Here is a 15779-nt window from a genome sequence, read left to right on the forward strand (position 1 = left end):
CTTCAGTTGTGTTTTAACTGTACATGCAGTTTTAATACCTGAGGGAATAAATGTAGTTTTGGAAAATGACTTACTGCTGTTGAGGATTGAAGTATTTCTAGGTTTCCAGTTATCCACATCATGTGATTTATCTAGTAATTGTAAAATAAGAGTATCTCCTCTGAGCATGACACAACCTCTGAAAGTAGTTTAAAAGAATAGTTTGACATTTTGGGAAATGTGCTTATTGGTTTCTGCTAAAAGTTAGATGAGAAGATGTAAACTACTGCCATGTCCACACTGTAAATATAAAGCTACAGATAGCAGCTGGTTAGCTTAGCATAAAGACAAGACTGGAGACAGGGAAAGGATTATCATGTGCGCAGCATTTTCATCCCTTCCCCTGTGTCCCACATGCCAAGATGATGTCCTGCATTTCGATTCACTCTTTAAAGAAAATGATGAAGGCTGTCCTTAGGGTGTTTGATCCCCATCAAACCGCATACATGTGCGTCAAGTGAAGGTTGATCTATCACCGTCTTTGCTATACTACACCCAATAGAGGAATTTCACAAAGAGCCAAGCTATGCCAAGGTTGACTTGAATCCCATGTCAGCAACCTTGTACACAGTTTGCTCTGATTCAGTGTGGACGAGAAGAAGCATTGTGCTTTTAACAATTATTGGGATAGAAAAATGAATGCAAGCACACTATCGTACAAGATAATTTGTGAAACATTAGCTTTCTTTTCTTCTTACTGTGTTAACTTCGAATGGGAGTTGGTAAAGTTGCATTTAAATAATATTTATTTGTTAAGACCTCCAGATCCAACTTGTAACCTGCATAGTGTATTTTATGTTACTACACAGTATCTTTAAAATACTGATAGAAGAAATGTGGTTTCAGTGTTCACATCTAACTTTAAGCAAGGAAGCAAATCATTCCCAAAATGTCTGTTGCTATAAAGCCCTTAAATATCACACAGCACATGTGGTGTGCTGGACTTGATTTATAACTGCACAAAATGAGAAATAAACTAAGGTCCAAAATGTAACTTGTGATTTCATTTATACAGGGTAGGTTGGCAGAGCATACATGCTCTGTTCCCTGTTACACTGCTAACAGGACTGAGTAGTCTGAAACTTGTCCTTAAATTTCTGCAGCTTGTTGTTGTGTTGCTTTACTTTGGCCCTAATCCATGCTCTTACCTCTTGCAGGAGGTCAGGGGCCAATCGGAGGAGAACGTAAAGGAGGTGAGCAGCTGCCCTTCCCACGAGGCCCCCATTCGGGTGCAGAACAGGGCAGGGCAGGGCGGCGGCCCGGGGCTTTATAAGGTAGTGAAGACCGGCCCCTCTGGTCACAACATCAGAAGCTGCCCAAACCTTAGGGGTATCCCCATTGGAATGTTAGTTCTTGGCAACAAGGTCAAGGCCATAGGCGAGGTACGCACTCACCCCAAATAATGCAATGTTTTTTTTTTGTGGATAGAGTTGAATACATCAGTCTGTTTAGGACACGTAATGTAATATAGCTAATGTTGGTAGATTTTGGCCGTAATTCTGAGAAATTAGACTTCCCTCTTTTTTTCTAAACTGACTTTAACTTGAATGTAAAGAATGTCTTTCTAAGGGGAATACATCAGGTGCTTTCTGGGTGTGGGTGTGTGTTGTGCATCTTTTCCACTTGAGGTCTTACCAACTCCTGCGGCTGCAACATTCTCGCGTGCTTCCTGATTTACTAATTCCAGTTTGTCTATAAATCCATTGCAGTTTCAGGGTGTCATATTCAGCTGACCTCGAGACTTCTCAGTGCGAGTGTGATCACAAAATGCTGGAGCCTTTCTGTGCCTTGACTGTATCTTTCTTGCACTTTTAAAAACCCTGCCAATAACTTTTGGTACTTTGAACTTTCTAAATTGTCTTTGGCGTAGTGATGAGTGGAGCCTCGCCTCTTTTGGATATGACTTGTCATTTGGCTGCTGTGGTGTGTCATGCTGTTCAATAGTTTCCTCTCTGAGCCTGTACTGGAATGCCTTGTCTGAGATCTGAGAAGTGCAGCCTGCACATACTAATACTTCCATCTATGTCTGTTTTTCCAAAATGATGATATTTCAGGAAATTGAGAAAAATCAACCTCATGCATTTACCTTTCAATAAGCTACCCCTTTGTTAGAGTAAGTTTTTTATTTTATTTTAGCTACATGAGTTTTGTCCCGCAGTGTCTGCTGATACACAAAAAAAATCAAATTCATGTGATCTACTGCTGTGGATTTTGTATGTGTCAATCAGATGAATTGAATGTTTGCATGTTAATGATCCACTGTTGTAGAGTATTTGTTATGATTTTGTCTGTGCAGTAATAACCTGGATGTACTTGGGGGTTAATATGGAGTGTTCAGTGTGTGTGTGTGAGTATGGATAAAGAGTGTTGTTTGTGTATCAGGTGGTCAACTCAGAGGGGACCTGGGTACAGCTGGATAAGAACAGTGTAGTGGAGTTCTGTGAGAGTGATGAAGGAGAGGCCTGGTCATTGGCCAGAGACCGCGGCGGAAATCAGTACCTTTGCCATGATGACGGTAAGCCACACTCAACGGGGGAAAACTTTTGAAACTCAAAGTGTGACAAATTGTAACATTATTTAATCTGCTCTTATAGAACAAGCACTGCTTGAGCACGGGGCACAGACCCCTCCACCTAGCCCTTTTTCTGTACAGGCCTTCAACAGAGCCACAACTTCAAACGGAGCGCAGGGCTTTGACTATGGCATCTCCAACAACAAAGGTGAGGTCAACATGGCGTAGAGTAGGTTTTCAGAGACAAACTCTCTATAACATATCCTTAATCTGCATATCACTTTGCTTTCAACATCCCCTTCACTTTATGATGCTCATTTAGTTTTCTGAGAACTCAGGCTGTAGTGAAAGATTTGATGTTTTGTCATTACTGATGTTACCTCTGACTTCCTTCTGCACCTTCCTTTATTATTCCCTGCTTTATTTTAAGATACTCTATATCTGACTTCTCCCTATGCTTTTGACTGAGACTTTTCTCACAAGTTGTTACATGCATTACCTCATTTTAAGTTTTATTATATCAGAGTAGCAAGTTCTATCAAAAACACTTGACCTCCACAATTTATAGCAGCACATCCAGAAGGTATAAGTGATCCAGTATGGGTCAGTCAATCTCTTTATAACCACAGGTCCATTCTTCACTGATCTGTCATCTCTTTTTATTCATGCATGCTGATTTTGTCTATTGTTGATGTTTCATGCCTAACATCTCTGCAATGTCGGGCGTATGTCTGTTTGTCTGCATGGGTTGATCTGTGTGCTTCTGTTTATTTCGACTACCCTGGGCCCTGATTAGTTGGGTGCTGTTGGAACACACGTCTGTGATTTCATCCTTTATTCTTTGTTGGCGTTAAGTTGGGGTATGCAGTTTTCTGGAAGACGCACAAAAAGCCTGAAAACGGAGGAGGTGCAGAAGTCTAGTTTTCTTTTAGAACACTTGAATTACAATATGCTAAAGGGTGTTATGGGTTTATGTCCAACAACACAAATCAAAACCCCTAAACTGCCTACCCCAGATTTAATTCAGTCTCTTAGACAACATTCAATCATTTAGATAGTCCTTGTTTTCTTAGGTATATGGTTGAATCTTGAAAACATCACCTGAATGAACTCATCAATTCTGCTACATCATCAAAGATTGGCTGGCCCCAAATGTGTCTGTGTATATTTCTGCCTGAATGTCATGCTGACGCTGTCTCAATTGTCTTTCAAACGGCATACCACTTCCTTACTGCTTGAAAAAGGAGGCTGACCTGTTGTGACACTTAGAGTAGACCCTGATCAGACAGAGCGCTTTTTGTAGGTTGAAAAACGCGTGATGCATCGCACTCCTTTTTAGTTGTATCTTACAATTTAAAAAAAGAGCAGCTTGCTGCGTCTTTTTTGTTGTTGTTGTTGTTGTTGTTAGGCAGCCACTGAATCACCTGTCCTCCCTAATTGTTGTTTCCCTGTGAAGTAAACTCACAGATCTGTACCTAATGGAAACCTGTACCTTGGAAACCTTATAATTACTTTGCTTGGTGAATAATCATCCAATTAAAAAAATGGATGGGCGGAGTTGTTGTTGTCTTCAGTTGCTGTCATCACCAAAACTAAAGGCCTGCGTCTCAATTCATCTGAATGGACAATGGGGAAAAACATGCTAATGATGTTGGGCACTTTTCTGCTCTGAGTCAAAGTTTTTCCAACTCAAGGTGTTCATTGCACTACTGCAACAACATGAGGCACATTGGGTTTTGCAACGTAAACACAGCAAAACACATCACTCTCATTGAAACCATTACAAAAAGGTACCCCAGGCTGCTAAATCGTGCTCTGTGTGATTGGGGCCTCAGCCATGCTATACAGAGAACCATGGTTATTCAGACAATACAAAATGTTCAAACTGTAACTGTAAAACAAAGGCTTCATTCACACTTGTCTCTTGGATAAAAGGCAGATCCCTCTAAACAGTGAGCTCCCACAAGCATGTTTAATTTTTGTGCAAGCCTGCAGGCTATGGCAACTCAAGGTCAAGGTGAACGACCATGCTGAACCATCTGATGGAAGGTTTGAATCACTCGCCACCTCTATGATGTCATGCTGTGAGGCAGTATCACAGATTGATCACCTTCGGACTGGTCAGCTTGATTGACCAGCCTCTGGCAAAGGTCATTGAACAAGTTGGAGAGCAACCTTATTGAAAGGTCTCCAAGGCTTCAATATTCAGCCATGGTGGTTGATTTCTCCCATCTTGGCTTCACTCCAGGCCTGATCCCATTTTTGGCTCCAACAATTGGATGAAATGGCAACGTTTTTAAACCTCAAGCTTAAATTTTCTCACAAACCTAAATTTCAGATTCAGATTTTTCAGAGCTCAAAAACGACACATTGACTGGGATTCATATCTGGTCGACAACTAGTCAGTTAGTGTCAAGAGTTTTTGAAAGATGACAGATGCAGTGTCAGCTCCATATAAAGTATATGGAGAAAGAAGGACATGTTTTTGAAATGATGAGGACACTCAGACTTGCTTTGAAGTGTGACTCTTGAATACATGAGACGAGACCCCTCTCTGCCCCTCCCCCAGTATATCCCTTTCCCAAATATGGTTGCGAAATGGGAATAGCCGCTCTTTCTGGAAGTATTTTTTAACACTGTGGAACCCTGTTTTGAAAGCTTTCTCTTAATTATTTCATCGATGCTCTACACCAAAGAAACAGGAGAGTTTCCTTGATGAAAGTTTAGCTTTATGTTCATCACTTGTCTACCACAGCATACATATCTGCTCTGTGAATCCCTTTTTTGCATTCTCCTTTGAGAAAACTCACCAAAATGGAGAAATGCATATTTTATGTTTTTTGGTTTCATGATGGCACCCCCTAGTTTTGCATTAGTTAACTGGGGAATACCGTTCCAAAAAAACTCGAGGCTTAAAAACGGTTGTCCACAAAGCAATGGATGGTGTCAAAGTGGCAATGTCCACTTCTCTTAGCCTACGTTTTTGTTTTATCTACCTGGACTTTTACCGTTCTAATTTTTAACTACACAGGACGACATGATTCTGGACCTAGTAGCTCAACTTTTGGATGCCCATCCATGCCCTGGAAATGCTCATGCCATCCTTCTTGTATTGACTGTAAAGAAAATGAACAGGACTTCTTGGACCTTAGCGGCTCCTCCCATTTCGCACATGCATTGCGTCGTGGGAAGATGACTGAATGACTGATAGACAATAAACTCTGAATCGTCCTCACCCCCCTTTTGGAAACCATAGTATAAGCTGTAGTTTTTCCCCATCCTCTGTCTCCATGTTTGCAGGTGACCGGTTGAGTGCCATACTGAATTCCATTCAGTCTGGGCCTTTCCTCTCAGCAGCTCCCTCTTCCTCCGTATTTGAGCAAGCCGCCCAACCTCCTCCCTCCTCCTCCCTTGTCCACAGCCCATTTGTGTTTGGACAATCCCCCTCCCAACTGTCTCAGCCACAACCACAGCTTCTGAGTAAGTCTGTCCTGCTTTCTGACAGCGCTTGCTTGCACAGGTGTTGATCCTTTTCCTGATTTGTTCTGTTCTCATTCTATTTTACGTATATTCTGGGGAGTGCAGCAGCGATTATGTGACACATAACAGTGCAGTTATGTTCTATAGTGCAGAAATATCCCCAACAAGCCAACATGACTATTATTTAATGTTTAAATCTTGTTTTTTTAAAAACAAATCAGGTGACAATGCCTTCAAAAAATATACATTGACAGGTATTTTCACTTGTTTTGAAAACAAGATTTCAAACTTAAATACTAGACTAAAACTCTTGTTAAAATGGATATTTTTGCCACGTGCTGAAGTAATAGGCTGAGTTGCTTATTTTTCTGCTTGCTCTCTTGCTAAGTCAGCTTTGTATTCTTTTACCCATCATCTTCCTCGCTACTGCTTTAATTTCAGATCTGCATTATTCATCCTTGATGAACAGCTTTCATTTTCTGTCTCAACCAGCCCAGGGCATCACTGCAAGCGTAAACAACAGTAGTCAAAATAGTTTGTTTACAGTCTACAATAATCTCCTAAAACAGCAAAAAATCAGCCTTGCCATTAAGTAACAATATTACATATAACACATACTAATAGCTTGTACTTTCACTGGAGAATTCAAATACAAAATACCACAATTAAAATAGAATATCTTAGAGCAGGATCCAAAATAAATGTGCATCTGTTTGTAAATTGTTCAGCCTGTGTAGCTCTCTTTCTCCCTGTCTTGTCTTTTCTTCTGTACTGTCACTTTCTCTCTACTTATTTTTACCTTGTTGCCTATTTCTTACGGAGCCTGAGAGGTGTCTTGGGAGGGGGGTGGGGGGGGGGGGGGCGATCTAATTTGTGGGCAAAAATTAATAATTTCTGATCTTAATTTAGCATACAGGTAACTTACCACCTTCATACCATCAGTCCTGACATACCTTAACACTCACTATGGATCACTTTAATGTGTTTCATATGGTTTTATTTTGTTCTTGGACTGAGATACATGGACATACTAGTAATGTGTGTATTTAAAAATCTTTCTTTGAAATCCCAGGACAACAAAAATTGTTCAGGGTTTTGGAGCACTTCTTGAATTTTTTTCTTTGTTGTCTTCTTTAAACTTACAGCTACTGAATGCTGAAAAAACAGGCAAAATCTATATTTGATTGAAAGCACAAATTACTAAATTATGCACACAAATTAGTTTTATTTCTGTGACACCTCCAGGCTACTGTACCTTCTCTTTGTCTTTCTATGTAACATTCTCTTCTATTATTGTTTCTCTCCATGTTTTGTGCCTATCTGTTGATCTTCCCATCACTTTAACGTTGTCATTTTGCCTCTTTCTATTTCACCTCCTTGACTTGACCCCATTGCCTCTTTGTGCCTTCTTTCTTTCCTTCTCTCTCTCTCTGTGGTGGCCCCCCTTGCGTTTCTTGCCTTGTTTGTTTACCTGCTCCACTGTTTTCCGCTGTAGATGGTTCCTCACGCAGCCTTGCTTCTCGCGAGCGTGTGCACAAAAGCAATGTGTCCGTGGCTGGGCATGGTACTGCTCTCTCATCTCTCGCTCTAAGGCAAAAGGGTGGGTAATCACAGCATGCATGCCTCCCTCAGACTGAACAGAGGGTGGGTAGGAGCCCAAGAAAAAACACAGTTTGCTCTGTAATGAATAAAGGATTGTGTATGTTAGGTTGTGAAAAACATTTTAGGCATCTTGTGTTACAGCCAACCTTAAAAACGTTGGCCTGAAAGCAGGACGTGGCCAAACACAATGTTATAATAAAGAGGTGCATAATAAACACATAGGAGTTCTGTTTTAAACCTCAGTTTAAAAATAGGTGGACCTTAAATGGTATTGACTCTCAGGATGTTTGTGGTTAAAAGTGGCTAAAGGTTAACACTAACCCTGTTGTCTAGACCACAAACATCTCTTCAGTGTTCACATCGTCAGTTCATGCAAAGCTGAAGCAACTCCTCTGAGCATTTCAAAGCCGTCAAACTTCCTGCACTTTTCTGCAGTGTACAGCTTTCTTTCAATACCTGTGCTAAACATTATTCTTCCCTCATAATCCAGAATCAACAAATGAACAACAATATAGAAGAGTGCATGTCATCAGTGAAAGTAAAACTAAGAAAAAGAACAGATAATGATAGTGATTCAAGTTTAATATGAAAAAATGAATAAAAATGTTGTACATTTTTGTTATGGTGTTGTGTTTTGTTGGGGATTAATCTCACAATTATGCATGTGCTGTTGAAAATACAAAAAAAAGTTGGGATGCTGTGTAAAAAAACAAGAATGCATTAAATTCAGAGTGTATATTTACAAAAACCAAAGTTTATGATTTTCAACATAAATAGACTTTGTACAAATTTCAATTGAATATATGTCAAAATAGGATTTACATTTTAGACAAATCCCAACTTCTTTTGGAATCAGGGTTGAAGATTTGAAGTGTAAATAGACACTCTCTTGTGTGAAACATCAAACAAATAAACACATGACATGCTTGTGGTCTAGACACGGGGTAAGGCTAGATCCATTAGTGGTAGTAGAGAACTGAGGACTGGGCTGGAATCCATCTTTCATCAGCTTTTCATGGTCCACTAGTTAACTTCATCCATATCAGAGTTTGACAGACAAAGCTGTGAGAGAAACACCCGGCAAGTTCAGTAGAAAATATTTCTCACACTGTTTTCATGTACTTGACAAGGTTTAACATTAATCACCTTCAGGACTTACATTGTCTTTCTGCTCTTCATTGCATTTTAACTTATATTTTCAACATTACATTTTTTTCACTCAGGTTTGTACTTTCATGATTATATTCTTACCTTTGAATTAGTTTCTCTTTTGTGTTGTAACTGTGTATGAATTATTAATGTTTAGGTGAGCGAGGGAACCTGATGCCCGGTGCTCGGCCCATGTCCCCAGCCTCCAAACACCGCCAGGAGAATCGCTCGCCCAAACAGGAGGGTCGAGGGAGCCGCTCATCTGAACAGAGCAGGGCCAAGACGGGGGACGGTAGCCTCTCAGCCAGTGAAGCCCTCATCTTGCGGTCAGACACAGGCAAACTGAGGTCTGACTCTCACAGCCGCTCCCACTCGCCCAATCACAACACTCTGCAGGCCCTGAAGGCGGACGGTAGAACCCAGGGACTTCGGGCTGAGTCCCCAAATCCTGGCTCTCGCTCTTCCTCTCCCAAACAAAAAAGCGTATCCTCTTCAGGCAGGTCTAGTCCCTCCAGCACCTCCTCCCAGCACTCCTCTTCAGCCCACTATGACAAGAACCTCCCACCTAAAGTTAGCCCTTCCTCCAAAGCCCGGCTAGACCCTCCCAGAGAGAGGTCCAAATCAGATTCATACACTCTGGACCCCGACACGCTTAGAAAGAAGAAGGTTCCACTAACGGAGCCACTTAGAGGCAGGTCTACCTCTCCCAAACCTAAACTGTCTCCGAAAGATCCAAATAAAGGAGTAACGAGTAATGCAGAAAACCGTGTTCCATCTCCACATGTGACCCAGGAGAACCTCCACAGTGAAGTTGTGGAGGTGTGCACCTCCAGTGCTCTCCTCTCCGAGGACGGCAATGATGAGAACGCTGAGGCTCAAAATGCTGAAGAGGGATCATGCAAGGTGCACTTTAGCATTGGCAAAGCCCCTGTCAAAGAGGAACAAGAGAGCCGCTCTTCACCCAAAGTCAGCCGCAAAGCTTCCAGTCGACACACGCGCCCTAAGAAGGACAAATCCGGGCCTCTGTTTAAAGGTGAGAGCACATCAAGGGCAACAGAGCCTGCCAAACAGGCCATGTCACCTTCGGTGGCTGAATGTGCACGAGCAGTCTTCGCAGCATTCCTGTGGCATGAAGGCATTGTCCACGATGCCATGGCCTGCTCCTCCTTCCTCAAGTTCAACCCAGACTTAACCAAAGAGCACGCCCCCATCCGCAGCTCCCTGGGAGGACAGGGCGCTGAAGAGAAGGAGAGCAAGTTAAAGAACCGCCACTCCTTAGAGATTTCCTCCGCACTTAACATGTTTAATATTGCTCCACATGGACCGGACATCTCCAAAATGGGAAGCATCAACAAAAATAAGGTGCTTTCAATGCTGAAAGAACCTCCACTGCCAGAGAAATGTGAGGAGGGGAAAGAGGGGGCTACTTCCTATGAGTTGACATCTCATCCCGCTATGAGGGTGAAGTCAATCTTACCGTTAACGTTACAACATCTGGTAGCATTCTGGGAGGACATCTCTATGGCCACAATCAAAGCAGCCACTCAGAACATGATCTTCCCCAGCCCTGGGTCCAGTGCCATCCTTAAGAGGAAGGAACATGAGAAAGATGGTAAAAAGGCAAAGAAGGAGAAGAAGAAGAGGGACAAGGCAGAAGCACGTCCAAGAGGGAATCTGTTTGGAGAGATGGCACAGCTCGCCATGGGTGGACCGGAGAAAGACACCATCTGTGAGCTGTGTGGGGAATCTCACCCTTATCCTGTCACCTACCATATGAGACAGGCTCATCCAGGTAATAAAATAAGAAATTCTGTTAGTTTTGTAATTTTGAATAATAGCTTTTGTCATATATGTTCCCAAAATGTACTTTGTGTGACTTTAATATCCCTCCTTGGTATTTCGATGGCAGGTTGTGGCCGCTATGCTGGAGGCCAGGGATACAACAGCATTGGACACTTCTGTGGTGGTTGGGCTGGAAACTGTGGAGACGGAGGCATAGGAGGCAGCACCTGGTACCTGGTGTGTGATCGCTGTCGGGAAAAATACCTGAGAGAGAAACAGACTGCTGCCAGGGAAAAGGTAGCCTACTTTTGCATTTTGGCCTTTGGCATTTTTATGTGGATTTTTGGTTTTCTAAAGACATCACAAGAACTTTTTTTAAAGTGAGGCACAGGGTTTAAATGTTTGTCCCTCTATAATTGATGTACCGTCTCCTAAATCTGCTTCTTACATCATACTTAGCCTCAAATCTAAACCAATCTTCATGTCCTTCATCAGGTGAAGCAATCCAGGAAGAAACCTCTGCAGGTGAAGACTCCGAGGGCGCTGCCCACCATGGAGGCCCACCAGGTGATTCGGGCAAACGCTTTGTTCCTGCTGTCCCTCAGCAGCGCTGCCGAGCCCAGCATGCTGTGCCACCACCCTCCACGGCCCCTGCACTCCCAGCTGCTCCCCAGCCTCAAGGAGGGCGTGTCGGACGAACTTCCCAATAAAATGGGCTGCCTCTACCTGCAGACACTCGCTAGGTAGCTAACAGTTAATAACAAGTTGTTTTTTTATATTTATATTGAGTGCTTTTATAATAATTTGAATCTCCTCTTATCCCTCAGGCAACACACTGAGAACTTTGGCGCCTACCAAGACGATAACCTCTTCCAAGATGAGATGAGATATTTGCGTTCAACATCTGTTCCTGCACCTTACATTTCAGTCACCCCTGACGCCTGTCCCAATGTGTTTGAGGAACCAGAAAGCAACATGAAATCAATGCCCCCAAGGTAGCAAATCTTAGTATAATGTCTTTATTTAACATTTTGGATGTTATTGTTACAAAATTGTCTTCTATGGTTTATAAATGACAGACATACACACATGCATGATGGCAGATGAGTTTTTTGTTTTTTTTCAGTTATTTTCCCATGCTCAGACCAGACCAGCAGATAATGCTATTTTGTCCTGCAGATCTATACTGTACTAATGCATAGTTCCTTGACTCCCACTCTCTCTACATTGCACCCTACTGAACATAGTTTGACAGCAAGCATTTTGTTCAGATAATGTGCCTTAATTGTTATGCCTCCTTATCATGTCCAGCCTCACTGTATATAATACAAAAGAGCCTGGCTGCTCCATTATCTTGTTAATTTAAGTGTTTTTGTCTAGGATAGAAAACTGTGGATGGAAATGAGCCTTTCTACTTTCTTCTATATTTAAACTCTGAAGGGGTTGATGTCTTTGTTATTTGTTTGTGCTGTGTTCTAAACTGGGTCTGTTTTTGCCTTTTATATGCTCTCTCTCAGTCTCGAAACCAGTCCAATCACAGACAGCGACACGGCTAAGCGTACAGTATTCCAGAGGTCTTACTCGGTTGTAGCATCTGAGTATGACAAGCAACACTCACCTTCTCCGGCCCGGGTCAAAGCCGTGCCCAGACGCAGGGTCCACAGCGGTGATGCAGGTAATTATAAGTGATCCTTTGAGAAGTGGTACTTCAGGATTATTAAGTTACAGCATTATCTGTAACATCGATTTTCTCTGTGCCTCCTACAGAGGTGGGATCTTCCCTGTTACGGCACCCATCTCCTGAGCTCTCCAGGCTGATCTCGGCTCACGGCTCCCTCAGTAAAGGAGAGAGGAACTTCCAGTGGCCTGTCTTGGCGTTTGTTATCCAGCACCATGACCTGGAGGGCCTGGAGGTGGCCATGAGGCATGCACTGAGGAAGTCTGCCTGCAGGGTGTTTGCCATGGAGGTACAATATGTCACTGAATCTCAGAGTTCAGTCTTGCTTTAATTGTTGATATTTATCCAGCAATGACTCATGGTTAAAGGCAATTAGTCTGCTGCATTTTGTTGATCAATTAGATTTGTATACGTAATTAGCTCCTAGGCTTAAGTTGGACTCCAGTATCATTGGTGCATAGTGACAAGACTAATTGTTATGATTTTCTCTTGGTGTCCCTGTCAGGCGTTCAACTGGCTGCTGTGCAACGTGATCCAGACCACCTCCCTGCACGACATCCTTTGGCATTTTGTAGCATCTCTCACCCCGTCGCCCTTTGAACCGGAGGACGAGGAAGACGAAGAGAACAAGGGGAACAAAGAAAACGTGGAACAAGTAATGAGTGGTTAAACATCAAAAAAGCATCCAGCATTACTTTTGCTTTGTTGTTACATTTTCTTATTGTGAACATCTCCACTCCGCGCCCTGCAGGAAAGAGACCTTGGCGTTTGTGAACACCCGCTGTCAGACATCGTTATAGCTGGAGAGGCAGCTCATCCTCTCCCCCACACCTTCCACCGCCTCCTTCAGACCATCTCCGACCTCATGATGTCACTTCCTAGTGGCAGCTCACTTCAGCAGATGGCACTTAGGTACACTTCCTCAATGACTGAACAATGATGCAAACCCAAAAAGCAACATTTTTAAATGGATTGATTTCAAATTATACAAATTAAGTTTGGTAGATTTACACTTAATTTTTTCCTAAATTTTAGGGAAAGGGGTTTGACATTTTTTAATTAATCTGGTAGAAAGATAAGAGCAGTGTTTATTGTGTATTATGATGTTCTAGGCTAATGTGCATGTTAAGAGAACCTATCTCTGTGACTTATTCTTCTAAGGTGCTGGAGTCTCAAGTTCAAGCAGTCCGACCACCAATTCCTCCACCAGAGCAACGTTTTCCATCACATCAACAACATCTTGTCCAAGTCAGATGATGGAGACAGCGAGGAAAGCTTTAACATCAGCGTGCAGTCAGGCTACGAAGCAATGAGCCAGGCAAGAAAACAACCTCTTAACTTACTTACTTATACATTTGATCTGTGTTCTGTTGGTAAAACAGATTGAACTAACAGTTATGTTAGTATTGTTTATGAATGCGTGTTTAAGAAATGCAATAACTTTACACTGACATTTGATTATAGGATCTCTGCCTGGTGACCTGTCTGAAGGATCTGACCAGTGTAGTTGACATCAAGACGTCCAGTCGTCCTGCCATGATAGGCAGCCTGACAGACGGCTCCACAGAGACCTTCTGGGAGTCTGGAGATGAGGACAAGAACAAAACTAAGAGCATCACCATCAGCTGTGTGAAAGGCATAAATGCCTCCAATGTGACTGTCCATGTTGACAACTCCAGAGACATCGGGGTAAGGGGGGGCAGCAGCGGCACTGTTACTATTGTTTGAATACAAAGTTAGGTAAAAGGTGGAATGGATAATAGATTTATAAAGGTTGAATTCTCCTCTGTTTTATCCACAGAATAAAGTCACATCTGTCACATTCCTGTGTGGAAAAGCAATAGAGGACCTCTGCAGAATCAAACAGGTATGGTCACTTGTGTTAGTAGTAATGACAGCTTTAATAATTGCTGTTAGTCTGTTTAACCCTTGTGCGTCACAATTTGATATATTTGTTTTATCATTTTGTCTGAGTTAATGCATATGGCATACATGTTGGCATGGGTGTTAGTTTTTATTGGGTGTTTTTCAGAGAAATTTAGAAAAATCTGAGTTAGTTCCTCTTAGAAGTCCAGAATAAACAGTCACCCAAAAGCAGAAACTCAAAACCTGAAGGACAAATATGTCCCTTTTAAACCCACGAAGCCACAATCTTTATGCCATGGCCATTACAGTATAAAATTATTCATTCCGGATTTAAAACTAGAGCAAAATAGTATTTTATTTATTTACACCAGATTGTGCCTTTTTGTCATGGATGCTCTGTTGGGAAAATACATGCTATTTTCATGGTTTCCACTTGGGTTATTGCTCTTGTATTATGGATTTGATTCAGACATTTCAGTCTGTATTGGACATCATATCCACTTTTTAAAGAGACGTGCAAAGGATTAAGTCTGAACACCTTGTCCTGTAAATATGCTGTAAAAACATGCTGTGCTGTATAATATGCACCTTGGTTTGGAATAGCCTTATACAATAAAGTCTTTAGGTGTACATGTATATGTGGCAGAACAATCTGAACATACCCATGCATATTTATCCAAGGTTGACCTTGACTCGCGTCACATGGGCTGGGTGACAAGTGAGCTCCCTGGAGGGGATCATCATGTGATCAAAGTGGAACTGAAAGGTCCGGAGAACACCCTGAGGGTCCGCCAGGTGAAGATCCTCGGCTGGAAAGAGGGCGAGAGCATCAAGATTCTCGGACAGATCTCCGCTAGCATGGCCCAGCAGAAGAACTGTGAGGCCGAGACTCTCAGAGTGTTTCGCCTCATCACCTCACAGGTCCGACTAACTACTTCGTTTATATGGCTTATAATTACCTGACAAATATCTAAAGTCTTTTGGAAACTTTACTAATTACTTTTTTTGTGTACATGTAGGTCTTTGGAAAACTCATCTGTGGAGATGCAGAACCAACTCCAGAGCAAGAGGAGAAGAACCTTCTCTCATCACCTGAGGGAGAGGACAAGGTCTGCATGCTGACAGTTTACCTGTACTCTTTAACTGACTCAAATATTAAGTGACCTTCAACCTTACACTTTTTTCCTTTTTTTATGAATAGGTACCATCTGACGCAGACCTCAAAGAGCACATGGTGGGAATAATTTTCAGCAGGAGCAAACTCACCAACCTCCAGAAACAGGTAATTGGTCAGTTCCTCAAACAATTCAACAGGATGAGTTGTTATAATCTCAGCCTAACCCTACTGTGTGTGTGTTCATTACCAGGTGTGCGCGCATATCGTCCAGGCCATCCGTATGGAGGCCACACGCGTGAGGGAGGAGTGGGAGCACGCCATCTCCAGCAAAGAAAACGCAAACTCCCAGCCCAGCGACGATGACGCCTCCTCAGACGCCTACTGCTTTGAGCTCCTGTCCATGGTCCTGGCTCTGAGCGGCTCCAACGTCGGCCGCCAGTATCTGGCTCAGCAGCTAACACTTATGCAAGACCTGTTTTCTCTGCTGCACACGGCTTCCCCAAGAGTGCAGAGACAGGTGGGCTAGTGTACACACATACAACTACAGCTTTAGT

General features: G+C 42.5%; 1 protein-coding gene across 5 annotated transcripts in view; it reads left to right on the top strand.

The window, feature by feature from the left end:
• Positions 1–15779, top strand: part of mycbp2 (MYC binding protein 2) — a 67059-nt gene that overhangs the window by 45376 nt on the left and 5904 nt on the right. For 2 of the 5 annotated variants that reach the window (XM_059343574.1, XM_059343575.1), the window contains 19 exons: positions 1197–1421; positions 2422–2554; positions 2634–2759; positions 5852–6031; positions 8940–10574; positions 10692–10861; positions 11060–11307; positions 11392–11559; positions 12082–12239; positions 12332–12531; positions 12748–12897; positions 12994–13154; positions 13404–13560; positions 13707–13931; positions 14044–14109; positions 14790–15029; positions 15128–15217; positions 15310–15390; positions 15476–15742. In XM_059343574.1, coding sequence (XP_059199557.1) covers positions 1197–1421; positions 2422–2554; positions 2634–2759; positions 5852–6031; positions 8940–10574; positions 10692–10861; positions 11060–11307; positions 11392–11559; positions 12082–12239; positions 12332–12531; positions 12748–12897; positions 12994–13154; positions 13404–13560; positions 13707–13931; positions 14044–14109; positions 14790–15029; positions 15128–15217; positions 15310–15390; positions 15476–15742 — 4680 coding nt within the window. Of the gene's footprint in view, positions 1–1196; positions 1422–2421; positions 2555–2633; positions 2760–5851; positions 6032–7526; positions 7632–8939; positions 10575–10691; positions 10862–11059; positions 11308–11391; positions 11560–12081; positions 12240–12331; positions 12532–12747; positions 12898–12993; positions 13155–13403; positions 13561–13706; positions 13932–14043; positions 14110–14789; positions 15030–15127; positions 15218–15309; positions 15391–15475; positions 15743–15779 lie in introns of all 5 variants that reach the window. The other 3 variants (XM_059343572.1, XM_059343576.1, XM_059343577.1) reach the window with 3 other exon arrangements.

This window comes from Centropristis striata, chromosome 10 (assembly GCF_030273125.1).
Source record: "Centropristis striata isolate RG_2023a ecotype Rhode Island chromosome 10, C.striata_1.0, whole genome shotgun sequence".
Taxonomy (NCBI): domain Eukaryota; kingdom Metazoa; phylum Chordata; class Actinopteri; order Perciformes; family Serranidae; genus Centropristis; species Centropristis striata.